The sequence below is a fragment of the Bos mutus genome, chromosome X (assembly GCF_027580195.1).
Source record: "Bos mutus isolate GX-2022 chromosome X, NWIPB_WYAK_1.1, whole genome shotgun sequence".
NCBI classification, from domain to species: domain Eukaryota; kingdom Metazoa; phylum Chordata; class Mammalia; order Artiodactyla; family Bovidae; genus Bos; species Bos mutus.
The window spans coordinates 114,828,562-114,843,113 of record NC_091646.1 but is presented as its reverse complement, the minus strand read 5'-3'; the positions used below and the strand labels follow the sequence as shown (position 1 = coordinate 114,843,113).

At 37.3% G+C, this 14,552-nt stretch overlaps 1 protein-coding gene across 2 annotated transcripts in view; it reads right to left on the bottom strand.

Moving 5' to 3' along the window:
- MOSPD2 (motile sperm domain containing 2) overlaps positions 1–14,552 on the bottom strand; it is an 84,543-nt gene that overhangs the window by 38,745 nt on the left and 31,246 nt on the right. For both annotated transcript variants that reach the window (XM_005903123.3, XM_070366470.1), the window contains exon 8: positions 7,841–7,965. In XM_005903123.3, the coding sequence (XP_005903185.2) occupies positions 7,841–7,965 (125 nt within the window). The remainder of the gene's footprint in view (positions 1–7,840; positions 7,966–14,552) is intronic.

The following is a 14,552-nucleotide window of genomic DNA, read 5'->3' as shown; positions in this document are numbered from 1 at the left end:
CAACAGTGGGAGACTTTACCCTTCACTGTTCACCTGAACTATCACAATATTGTTAGTTGGCTGCTGCTGCTGCTAAGTTGCTTCAGCCGTGTCCGACTCTGTGCGACCCCATAGGCGGCAGCCCACCAGGCTCCCCTGTCCCTGGGATTCTCCAGGCAAGAACACTGGAGTGGGTTGCCATTTCCTTCTCCATTAGTTGGCTATATCCCAGTAAAAAATAAAAAGTTTAACAAAAAATAGAGAATAAACAAATAAACAGAAAATAATGGGGGACTTTACATCCCACTTCCACCAATGGACAAATAATCTAGACAGAAATTCAATAAGGAACATAGGCCTTAAATGACTCATTAGACCAGATAAACCCAACTGATACTTACATAACACTCTATCTAAAAGCAGCAGAATACACTTTCTTCTCGAGTGTACATGAAACATTCTCTAGAATACATCACATCTTGGGCCACAAATCAAGCCTTGGTAAATTTAAGAAATCTGAAATCATATGAAGCATCTTTTCTGACCACAACACTGTAAGATTAGAATTAAATTACATGTAATAACTGTAAAGAAAAAAAAAAAAACACACAATCACGTGAAGGCTAAACAATATGTTACTAAACCAATGGATCACTGAAGAAATCAAAGAGCAAATTAAAAAATACCTAGAGACTAATGACTCAGACACGACTGAGCGCCTTCACTTTCACTTTTCACTTTCATGCACTGGAGAAGGAAATGGCAACCCACTCCAGTGTTCTTGCCTGGAGAATCCCAGGGACAGGGGACCCTGGTGGGCTGCCGTCCATGGGGTCTCACAGGGTCAGACACGACTGAAGCGACGCAGCAGAAGCACCAGCAGAGACTAATGACAATGAAAACATGACAATCTAAAACCTATGCAAACCAACAAAAGCAATTCTAAGAGGGAAGTTTATAGCAATATGATGTTACCACAGAAAACAAGAAAAATTTCAAATAAACAACCTAAACTTACACCTAAAGCAACTAGAGAAAGAGGAACAAACAAAACCCAAAGTTAGCATAAGGAAAGAAATCATAAAGATCAGAGTCGAAATAAATGAAATGGAGACAAAACAATAGAAAAGATGAATGAAACTAAAAGCAAAAGAGACACTGATGTATAGAACAGTCTTTTGGACTCTGCTGGAGAGGGAGAGGGTGGGAAGATTTGGGAGAATGGCATTGAAACATGTATAATATCATGTATGAAACGAGTTGCCAGTCCAGGTTCGATGCACGATACTGGATGCTTGGGGCTGGTGCACTGGGACGACCCAGAGGGATGGTATGGGAGGGAGGAGGGAGGAGGGTTCAGGATGGGGAACACATGTATACCTGTGGCAGATTCATTTCGATATTTGGCAAAACTAATACAATACTGTAAAGTTTAAAAATAAAATAAAATTTAAAAAATAAAAAATAAAAAAAAAAGAATAAAAAGCTGGGTCTTTGAAAAGATACACAAAATTGATAAACTTTTAGCCAGACTCATCATGAAAAAAAGGGAGGGCTCAAATCAGTACAATTACAAATGAAAAAGAAATTACTATAAGCACCACAGAAATACAAAGGATCATGAGAGACTACTACTACACTACTACAAGTGCCAATAAAACAGACAATCTAGAAGAAATGGACAAATTCTTAGAAAGGCACAACCTTCCAAGACTGAACCAGGACAAACTAGAAAATGTGAACAGACCAATAACAAGTGATATTGAAACTGTGATTTTAAAAACGCTCAACAAAGTCCAGGACCACATGACTTCAAAGGTGAATTATATCTCACATTTAGAGAAGAGTTATCACCTATTTTTCTGAAACTGCTGCAGAGGAAGGAAAACTCTCAAACACCTTCTAAAAGGTTTTCATCACTCTGGTATCAAAATCAGACAAAGCACAAAAAAAGAAAATTATAGGTCAATATCACAGATAAACAGACGCAAAAATCCTCAACAAAATACTAGCAAACTAAATCCAACAATACATCATGATCAAGTGGGATTTATCCCAGGGATGCAAGGATTCTTCAATGCAAGCCAATTAATTAGTGTTATATGCCATATTAACAAACAGAAGAATAAAAACCAAATAATTATCTCTGTAGATGCAGAAAAGGCTTTTGACAACATCATGCATATTGATATTACTTTAAATGTAAATAGATTAAATGCACCAACCAAAAGACATAGACTGGCTGGGTGGATGAAAACATGTGCATGTACGCACTTCTACTTACCACATCACTCTGCTTGACCACCCCAAATTGTATGTAATTATTTTATATTGTTAAGTTAATCATGTTCCCATTATGGCTTGCAATTGTAATTAACTTTTATTTTTTGTCTGGCTATTGACTGTGAAAACTGATAAACATCTTTTACTTTTGTGATTATATTACTCACTTAATACCACTATATCATGATTGGTACAGAAAAATAATAGACCTCTATATCACCAAAACTCAGGAGCAGTTCTCCTGGGTTCCTTTACCCTACTGCTCTCCACCCGGGTGCCCTTTCCCAATAAAATCTCTTGCTTTGTCAGCACATGTGTCTCCTTGGACAATTCATTTCTGTGTGTTAGACAAGAGCCCAGTCTTGGGCCCTGGAAGGGGTCTGCCTTCCTGCAACAAATGGCGACTCTGGTGGGATTCTTCTTCACTGAGACTGACATCCTGACCACTCGGGGTACTCAGGGGCCAGCTTGCCTGCCAATGGACCAGACCTAGCGGCCGCAACTGGAACCCTTTTGTCCCTGGTCTCCTCCTGACATGGACAACTGGCCAGAGTGCCCCGACCAGGTAAGGAACAAGAGACTTTACTGACTTCTCTCCCCTTCCCTCTCTTTTTCCTTTCCTTAACCCTTCCTATCCTTCCCCGTTTTTCTAATCCCCCGGTCCTGGATGCAGGAATCTGGTCGAAGGGCCCTCAGCCTGAACTGAGGATAGGAGACTGATCACCTCCTCTTGGCAGAGAACTCGAATTCTGGTTCTGATTTCTGGTAGGGCCGAGTTCCAGTCCTCCCTTCTCTAGAGGCCCTGGGAAAAGTCCCATAACGCCTGGGTATCTGTAGGTGGCAGGAGACGTCTGTAAGGCCACCCCTTTCGCCCCCGTCTTCCACCTCCTCCCCCTTCTTCTTTCAACCTGGCTTCCTTTCCTCCCTTTGAAATCTTTGATGTTAGTATTCTTGTATTTAAGGGCTTCCCTGGTGGCGCAGAGGTTAAAGCATCTGCCTGCAATGTGGGAGACCTGGGTTCCATCCCTGGGTCAGGAAGATCCCCTGGAGAAGGAAATGGCAACCCACTCCAGTATTCTTGCCTGGAGAATCCCATGGACAGAGGAGCTTGGTGGGCTACTGTCCATGGGTCGCAAGGAGTCAGACACGACTGAGCGACTTTCACTTCACATATCACCAAAACTAGGATCTAACAGAAAAAACTTGTAATTACTTTTTAAAATCCAGATGCATATCAGAATTATCTTGAAACTTTTTGAAAAATACAAATGCTCAGGTATTTCTTTTTCTCTCCAGAGCTCCAGATATGTTTCTAATGAGCAGTCATGTTTAAGAACAACTTGACTATATGATCTTTTAGTTTTATCTAGTATATTTCACTTTTTCTATTTCATATTCAGGGCTCCCATTTCATTTAGTATATGTTCTCTAATTTTTTGATCTCTTTTTTTTTATACTCTTTCTCAAGCCTTTATCAAGTGTAGTAGAAAAACTTTAGTATACACATATGTAAATGTATAATATATATATATTTTAGAAAACTTATGAATTTTTGCCTAAAATACTATGATATTTTGGTTAATCAATGAATATAGTAAAGTTGCAGGATATAAACTCAACACACAGAAATCCCTTGCATTCCTATACACTAATAATGAGAAAATAGAAAGAGAAATTAAGAAAACAATTCCATTCACCATTGCAATGAAAAGAATAAAATACTTAGGAATGTATCTACCTAAAGAAACAAAAGACCTATATATAGAAAACTATAAAACACTGGTGAAAGAAATCAAAGAGGACACTAATAGATGGAGAAATATACTGTGTTCATGGATTGAAGAATCAATATAGTGAAAATGAATATACTACCCAAAGCAATCTACAGATTCAATGCAATTCCTATCAAGCTACCAACAGTATTTTTCACAGAGCTAGAACAAATAATTTCACAATTTGTATGGAAATACAAAAAACCTCGAATAGCCAAAGCAATCTTGGGAAAGAAGAATGGAACTAGAGGGATCAATCTGCCTGACTTCAGGCTCTATTACAAAGCCACAGTCATCAAGACAGTATGGTACTGGCACAAAGACAGAAATATAGATCAATGGAACAAAACAGAAAGCCCAGAGATAAATCCATGCACCTATGGACACCTTATCTTTGACAAAGGAGGCAAGAATATACAATGGATTAAAGACAATCTCTTTAACAAGTGGTGCTGGGAAATCTGGTCAACCACTTGTAAAAGAACGAAACTAGAACACTTTCTAACACCATACACAAAAATAAACTCAAAATGGATTAAAGATCTAAACGTAAGACCAGAAACTATAAAACTCCTAGAGGAGAACATAGGCAAAACACTCTCTGACATAAATCACAGCAGGATCCTCTATGACACACCTCCCAGAATATTGGAAATAAAAGCAAAAGTAAACAAATGGGACCTAATTAAAATTAAAAGCTTTTGCACAACAATGGAAACTATAAGCAAGGTGAAAAGACAGCCTTCAGAATGGGAGAAAATAATAGCAAATGAAGCAACTGACACAGAATTAATCTCAAAAATATACAGGCAACTCCTGTAGCTCAATTCCAGAAAAATAAACGACCCAAACAAAAAATGGGCCAAAGAACTAAACAGACATTTCTCCAAAGAAGCCATACAACAAACATGAAAAGATGCTCAACATCACTCATTATCAGAGAAATGCAAATCTAAACCACAATGAGGTACCATTTCATGCCAGTCAGAATGGCTGCTATCCAAAAGTCTACAAGCAATAAATGCTGGAGAGGGTGTGGAGAAAAGGGAACCCTCTTACACTGTTGGTGGGAATGCAAACTAGTACAGCCACTATGGAGAACAGTGTGGAGATTCCTTAAAAAACTGGAAATAGAACTGCCTTGTGACCCAGCAATCCCACTGCTGGGCATACACACTGAAGAAACCAGAATTGAAAGAGACATGTGTACCCCAATGTTCATCGCAGCACTGTTTATAATAGCCAGGACATGGAAGCAACCTAGATGTCCATCAGCAGACGAATGGATAAGAATGCTGTGGTACATAATGGAGTATTACTCAGCCATTAAAAAGAATACATTTGAATCAGTTCTAATGAGGTAGATGAAACTGGAGCCTATTATACAGAGTGAAGTAAGCCAGAAAGAAAAACACCAATACAGTATACTAATGCATATATATGGAATTTAGAAAGATGGTAACGATAACCCTGTACGTGAGACAGCAAAAGAGACACAGATGTACAGAACAGTCTTCTGGACTCTGTGGGAGAGGGTAAGGGTGGGATCATTTGGGATAATGGCATTGAAACATGTATATTATCATATGTGAAACCAATCACCGGTCCAGGTTCGATGCATGATATAGGATGCTTGGGGCTGGTGCACTGGGATGACCCAGAGGGATGGGATGGGGAGAGAGGTGGGAGGGGGGTTCAGGATGTGGAACACATGTACACCCATGGCGGATTCATGTCAATGTATGGCAAAACCAATACAATATTGTAAAGCAATTAGCCTCCAATTAAAAGACATAAATTTATATTAAAAAATTATGACATTTTGATTCCACCTGTTTGACTTAGTATGACTAGAATGCTAGATTTCTAATTAAAAAATAGATATGCAATAAGCAACAAAGTTTTACTGTATAGCATATGGAACTATAGTCAATATCTTCTAATAACCTATGATAGAAAATAATTTCAAAAATAATATATGTGTATTTGTATAACTGAATCACCTTGCTGTGCACCCAAAATACTATAAGTCAACTATTTAAAATGGCAAAGTTCAACAATGCAAAACTGCAATTACTTTTGCACCAACCTAATAACAACAACCTACTATATAGAACAGGGAACTCAACACTCTGCAATAACCTATATGGGAAAAGAATCTGAAACAGGGTGGATATATGTACAACTGATTCATTCATTTTGATGTACATCTGAAACTGACAATAAAAGTTAAAAAAAATACAGAAATCAATATTTAGGGGAAGAAAAAGAAACATCTTTGAAACCATCTATGACCATCATTCAGTAACAAGAGACTTTTCATTTGGTTTTTCAGATGTCTAGGAATCAAGATACTCATTACCAGTTTAAAGTTCAGTTTGGCTGAAGAAATAATTGTGCATGTCTCTATATGAAAAAATTTCTATTTTTGTTACCCTCATCCCACCCAATTTCCTTTGCAGTGAGTTGAAGTGTTGTGGAGTTCTCTGTAGGACTACGTCCAGTTGTGACAGTCTGGAAACAGTCTCAGACATAAGGATATATATATTTTATATCTTTTGAAATAAATTTGAGTCTCAGTTCATAAGTATTATCTAGGGACCTCATACTATTCTTCCTTTCTTTTCTTAAAATCATCCTTAGCTGGTTGCCAAAAGCTGCTGAGAACTTTCTGTATAATATACCACTCTCGTGGAGAGTCAATTTTGGTTCAGATATTTTATCCAGTCTTTCATAGGTTCCATATGTATTGTACAAACAAAAGGTTGATAACTTCCCCCCAAAATTACCAATTCAAGGTTTTTTTCTAATGAAAGAAAACATAGAAAAGGATACACAAAAACTTTTCATTTTGCTACTCCTTTGATTCTAGTTGAACGTAGTTTTGCCAGTGCAAAGCAGATTGCAAAAATCAAATAACTGAAGTATTATCAATCAAATTAACCTAAAGCATACAAAATCCATAGGTTTCACAGTTTATTAAAAAAAAGTCATTATCCAATTATGTTTCATTGCCATGGAGTACTAAAAATTTAACACATAGCTACTTACTTCTGGTCTCTTATTTGTAAGTAGCAAGATCATTTCCAAAAAATATTATAGTATATATTAGCTTTTAAATTAAAAACTGTTCAACAGTAAATAACTGAAATCAAACTAAAGAGACAACAAAAGGCAATTAAGTGATTTAGTGTCATCCATTATACAATTTATGGGTCATCTCTAGACAGTAGAATACTATGCAGCCATGAATAAGAATAAGACAGCTTATCACATAATGATTTTGAGTGATTTCTAAGAGATTTTATGAAGCAAAAAGCAGCACACACAATAGTGTATAAATACACTACTTGGTTAAAACCACATTGGGAGGGAAAAAGAATTATATATATATGAATACTATAGTTGTTTATAGATTACATATTTAGTATAGTTTTTTTATATAGGTAACACAGATCCCTGGAAATTAAAAAAAAAAAAAAAAGAAATTAAACTAGAGAGGAGAACAGGATGGTAGCCACATCAGTACAAAGACTTTTTACTGAATACTTGTTTCTGAATACTTTACTGAGTTATCTTTCAGTTTAAAATCATATAAAAACTTGACCTATTCAAAAATAATTTAACAACTCAAAATTTTTAATTAAAAAATGTCTATAACCCTGGTTGCTGTTTTAGAGTATTTATAATTTTTCTTAGGATGTTTAGATATTGCTTTTCTGTTTCTGTTGAGGAAAGAATACAGCCTCATGCATGTGTCATGACCCAGTCTTATTTTAAAAACAGGTTTTAGGTACTGTACTTACAGTTCCACCCATGTGAGGAGGCAGGTATTCTACACTGACATAGTCTTGGATGTCATTTTTACTCGTAAACTTCAACAAACTCACTGCTTCTGGACCAAGCCAGGTTTTCACAATTTTGAAAGCAGCTGAAGAAAAAGACAATCACTGTATTAAATTCCTTTCATTCTTTCTCGATTTACTTACCGTATGTGCTAATGTAGGTCCTCTGAGATTAATTTGGGCTAAAATATGTTAATATGTATTTTTCCATGGCATGATAGTTATATTCACATTCTCTAACCCCTTACGGCAGAAAGTGAAGAAGAACTAAAGAGTCTCCTGATGAAAGTGAAAGAGGAGAGTGAAAAAGTTGGCTTAAAATTCAACATTCCAAAAACTAAGATCATGACATCTGGTCCCATCACTTTATGGCAGATAGATGGGGAAACAATGCAAACAGTGAGAGACTATTTTTTTGAGCTCCAAAATCACTGCAGATGGTGACTGCAGTCATGAAATTAAAAGATGCTTGCTCCTTGGAAGAAAAGCGATGACCAACTTAGACAGCATATTAAAAAGCAGAGACATTACTTGCTAACAAAGGTCTCTAGTCAAAGCTGTGGTTTTTCCAGTGGTCATGTATGGATGTGAGAATTGGACTATAAAGAAAGCTGAATGCCGAAGAATTGATGTTTTGAACTGTGGTGTTGGAGAAGGCTCTTGAGAGTCCTTTGGACTGCAAGGAGATCCAACCAGTCCATCCTGAAGGAAATCAGTCCTGAATATTCATTGGAAGGACCGATGCTGAAGCTGAAACCCCAATACTTTGGCCACCTGATGCGAAGAACTGACTCATTGGAAAAGACCCTGATGCTGGGAAAGATTGAAGGTGGGAGGAGAAGGGGATGACAGAGGATGAGATGGTTGGATGGAATCACTGACTCAATGGACATGAGTTTGAGCAAGCTCCAGGAGTTGGTGATGGACAGGCAAGCCTGGCATGCTGCAGTCCATGGGGCCGCAAAGTCGGACACGACTGAGCAACTGAACTGAACTGGATCCCTGTAGGCATTTATACTTTAACTGTGCCTTATGGGTTTCAAATGTTCCAGGAAGATTCTGGAGGATTAAATTATCTTGATGTTCATTAACAAACTTATGGTTTTGGCCTCTGAACAAATCCATCAATGATCCCAACTTCTAAGATTTCCAGACAATGAATCAAACTGCATTGTGATTCACTACTTGTACAATAATATGGGAAGAGTCATTTGCCTTATGCTTCTCTGATAAATCCCCAATCTGAAAAATCTTCTAAAATGGGAAGTCAGGAAGAGAAAGAAAAAGCCCTTCTCTTATGTGTGTGAGCCAGACCCAGACTTTCCACCCTAGACTTTCCACCCTAATCTTAAACTTCTGTGCCTTTCTCCTAAGCCCTGCAGCTTAAGAGTTATGACGATATTATAGAATCTCCAAGAATAAAATTATCAAACACAGCCATTCAGTAACTACAGTTTTGTTCTATCATGCCATTTTGATAAACTTTTTAACCTTCTTTCCATCATGAGTTCCTAAGCACATTTTAATGGAATTAAAAGAGAAATCCTGAATTACATTTGCAAAAGCGTCAATGAAAAAGTCAGGAAATAAAACAGCATGATAATGAACATTAAACAGTAGTTCAAAAAACTGCATTTTTACTTTGGCTAATTATGTTTAAAATTTTCTACATAACATTTACATTTTCATTAATTTCAATTAAAAAAGTCTGAGTTGGCATGTTTGAAGCTAGTACTTGAAAGTAACTGAAGTGCTAAAGCTGACTTTTTATAACAGCTTTTATTGAGATAAAATTTACATACCATAAAATTCACTTTTTAAACGTATACTCATCAATGATTTTTCTTTAGTATACTCACAGAGTTGTGGAACTCATCACCACTATCTAATTTTGGAACATTTTCATCACCCAAAAAGAAATCACCACCCATGGGCAATCTCTCATCTTCTTTTCTCCCTGACAACCATTAATCTAGTTTCTGTCTTTATGGATTTGCCCATTTTTATAACTGTGTTTTTATAAATATGAGTTTTTATTTCCTACTAGCTTTGTTCACTCAGCATGTTTTTAAGGATCATCTGTAATGGAGCATGTATCATATTTAATTCCTTTTTATGGCTGAATAATTTTTCATTTTATGGTTATATAACATCTGTTTATTTGCTGTTTATTAGCATTTGTTATTATCAATAACCTCAGATACACAGATGATACCACCCTTATAGCAGTAAGTGAAGAAGAACTAAAGAGCCTCTTGATGAAAGTGAAAGAGGAGAGTGAAAAAGTTGGCTTAAAACTCAATATTCAAAAACAAAGATCATGGCATCTGGTCCTATCACTCCATGGCAAATAGCTGGGAAAACAATGGAAACAGTGACAAACTTTATTTTCTTGGGCTCCAAAATCACTGCAGATGGTGACTGCAGCCATGAAAGTAAAAGCTGCTTGGTCCTTGGAAGAAAAGGTGTAACCAACCTAGACAGCATATTAAAAAGCAGAGAAACATTACTTGCCGACAAAGATTTCTAGTCAAAGCTGTGGTTTTTCCAGTAGTCAAGTATGGATGTGAGAATTGGACTATAAGGAAAGCTGAATGCCGAAGAATTGATGCTTTGAACTGTGGTGTTGGAGAAGACCCTTGAGAGTCCCTTGGACTGCAAGGAGATCCAACCAGTCCATCCTGAAGGAAATCAGTCCTGAATATTCATTGGAAGAACTAATGCTAAAGCTGAAACTCAAGTACTTTGGCCACTTGATGCAAAGAATGACTCACTGGAAAAGACCCTGAAGCTGGGAAAGACTGAAGGTGGGAGGAGAAGGCGATGATAGAGGATGAGATGGTTGGATGGTATCACCAACTCGATGGACATGAATGTGAGCAAGATCCAGGAGTTGGTGATGGACAGGGAAGCCTGGCGTGCTGCAGTCCATGGGGTTGCAAAGAGTAAGACACGACTGAGCCACTGAACTGAACATTTGTTTATCCATTCATCACCTGATGAACTTTGGATTATTTCCACTTTTCACTACTATGAATAATGCTACTATGAACCTTTGTGTAGAACTCTTTGTGTAGACACACGTTTTCAATTCTCTGGGACATATACCTAGGAGTGAAATTGCTAGGTCACATGATAACTCTGTATTTAATTTTTTGAGGAATGGCCAACTGTTTTTCCAGTGGCTGTGCTATTTAACATTCTCACTCACAATGTATGAGGGTTCAAAATTCTCCACATCATTATGGACACCTGTTACTTTATTCTGTCTTTTTGATTACAGCCATCCTAGTAAGTGTGAAGTAGTATCTCATTTAGTCTTAATTTGCATTTCTCTAATGATGTTGAGCAGCTTTTATGGGTTTATCACCCATTTGCATATTTTCTTTGGCAAAATAATTAAAATCTTTTGTCCTTTTCACCTGGGCCACTTGTCATTTTATTGTTACATTATAAAAGTTATTTATATATTCTACTCACAAGTCCCTTTTCTGATGTCTGATTTGTAAATATTTTCTTCCATTGTGAGAATTGTCTTTTTACCTTCTTGATGTGTCCTTTAAGGTACAAAAGTTTTCAATATTAACAAAGTACAATATATCTATTCCTTTGTTGCTTGTGCTTTTTTGGGGTTTACCTAAGAAACCACTGTCTACTCCAAGGTCACATTGATTACCCCTATGGTTTTTCTAACAGGTTTATAGTTTTAACTCTGATCCACTTAGAGTTCATTTTGTTAGATAATGGAAGGCAGAGGTCCAACTTCATTCTTTTGAATGCTGATATTCAGTTGTCCCAGTATAATTTGTTTAGAAGGCTAATCTTTCTCCACTTAATTGTCTTGGCACCATTGTTAAGAAATCAATTATAAATGTTAGGATTTATTTCTGGACTCTGAACTCTATTTTACTGATCTTTATTTCTATTATGTTGACACCACAATGTCTTAATGCTTTATAGTGAATTTTAAAATCAAGAGATGGACTTTCCTGGTGGTGCAGTGGATAAGAATCCACCTGCTAATGAAGGGGACACAGGTTCAACTTCTGGCCTGGGAGTATTCCATATGCCATGGAGCAACTGGGCCTGTGTACCGCAGCGACTGAGCCAGTGCTCTAGAGTCTGCAAGCTGAAACTACTGAGCCTGTGCGCCGTGATTACTGAAGGCCACTTATCTAGAGCCAGTGTTCCGCAACAAGAGGGGTCACCACAGTGAGAGGCTCATGCACTGCAACTGAAGGGTATCCCGCATTCTCTGCAACTAGAGAAAAGCCCAGACAGCAGTGAAGACCCAGCATAGCCAAAAATTTAAAAAATAAAATTATTTTAAAAAATCATCAGTTAAAAATAGTTTAAAAATTAATAAAATCAAGAGGTGTGAGTTCCTCAATTTCACTGTTCTTACTCAAGACTATTTTTATTACTCTGGGTCTCTTGCATCTCCATATGAATTTAAGGACAAACTTGTCTGAATCTGTTTAAAAAAAAAAAAGTGGGGGCAGCAGTTGGGATTCTGACAGAAACTGCACTGAATCTGTAAATCAACTTTGAAGCACTGCCATCTTAGTAATTAATAGGTCTTTTAATCCATGAACAAGACATGAATATTTACCTAGATCTTGAATTCCCTTCAGTGGTGTTTTATAGTTTTCAGTGTATGAGTCTTCAACTTTTTATTATTTTAATTTCTAAGTATTTTATTCTTTGTGATGCTATTACAACTGGAATGATTATATAATATCATTTTGGGTTATTCATTGCTAATGCATAGAAACACAATTGATTTCATGTTTTGACTTTGCATCAGGTCACCTTGCTGAACTTGTTTACTGGTTCTAACAGGCTTCTGTGTATATATGGTTTGTATTTCTTAAAAATTTCCATATAGATATCAGCTGCAAATATGAATAGTATGACTTCTTTTCCAGTCTGGATGGTTTTCCTTTTTCTTGCCTAAGTGCCCTGACAATCTAAGTGTTAAGAGCTGACAACTTTATCTGGCTCCTGATCTAAGGGAGCCTGATCTATTCCTTCTTTTACTAAGCATGATGCTAACTGGGGGTTTTCAAAGATGAAGTTTTGCACAGATGTTCTTTATCAGGGTTAGGAAATTCTCTTCTGTGAAGAATTAACTTTACCCAAAGCAAGGTCTGGCCTTTATCCTCAGCTTTCAGAAGTAATCTTAATGTCTGCTGGAGTGTCTTTGTTTGCATATATGCCTTGAGTCACACTGGAACAATATGATTTAGTTTGGGGGCTTTGGGTCACACAGTATCTGTAGACCTCTGGAGAGACTGGAGAGTGAGATGAACCATGTGATAAACTGGTCAGGCCTAAGTAATGGAGCTCCAATAAAAAACTTTGAACGTCAGTGTTTGGGTGAGCTTTCCTGGTTGGCAATACTCTACGAGCATAGTCATGTACTGAGAGTGGGAAAGTAATGCACTTCACATTTGGTACTTTCCTGGATTCTGCCATATGTTTTTCTTCATTGGCTGATTTTAATCTGAATCCTTTCTCAGTAATAAATCATAGCTGAGTATAACACTTTTCAGTGACTTCTGTGAGTGACCGTAATAAACCTAAGGGTGATTTTGGAAACCCCTTTACATTACAGTTGGCATGAGAAGTAAGAGTAGTCTTGTGTGAACTACTGTGATCCCCACTAACTTTTCAGACATTCCAACTCTTTCTGCCTTCTATTCCTAGTTCTTGGGTACTGTTATCAAGAGAGTATAGTGGATTTTCTCAAATGTTTCTTGTGTCTATTAAAATTATCATGCGTTTTTTTTCCCTTTATTAATATGCTGAATACCTGGTTTATTTTCATATGTTGAACCAACTTTGCATTCCTGAAATGAATCCCACTTGATCATAGCATATAATACCTTTCACATGCTTGCTAGATTCAGTTTGTTAATATTTTCTTGAGGGTTGGTTCATTTATATTCATAAGGAATATTAGTCTCTAGTTTTCTTTTCCTGTGATGTGTGATATTAGGGATATAATTGCCTCATAAAATGAGTTGGGACATGTTTTACATTTTCTGGAAGAGTTTCGGAAGAGTTGGTATTGATTCTTCTATATAGGTCTAGTAGAATTTACTAGTGAAGCAAATACCTTGTTCTAACAACCCAAGAGACAACTCTACACAAGGACATCACCAAATGGTCAATACTGAAATCACACTGATTTATATTCTTTTTAGCCAAAGAGGAGAAGCTCTATATAGTCAAGTGAAACAAGACCTGGAACTGCCTGTGGCTCAGATTATGAGCTCCTTATTGCAAAATTCAGACTTCAATTTGAGGAAAGTTGGAGAAGGTGATGGCGCCCCACTCCAGTACTCTTGTCTGTAAAATCCCATGGATGGAGGAGCCTGGTAGGCTGCAGTCCATGGGGTAGCGAAGAGTCAGACACAACTGAGTGACTTCACTTTCACTTTTCACCTTCCTGCATTGGAGAAGGAAATGGCAACCCACTCCAGTGTTCTTGCCTGGAGAATCCCAGGGATGGGGGAGCCTGGTGGGGGGGTCGCACAGAGTCGGGCACGACTGAAGTGACTTAGCAGCAGCAGCAGCAGGGAGAACCACTAGGCCATTCAGGTATGACCTAAGTCAAAGTCCTTATGATTATGCAGTGGAGGTAATGAACAGATTTAAGGGATTAGAT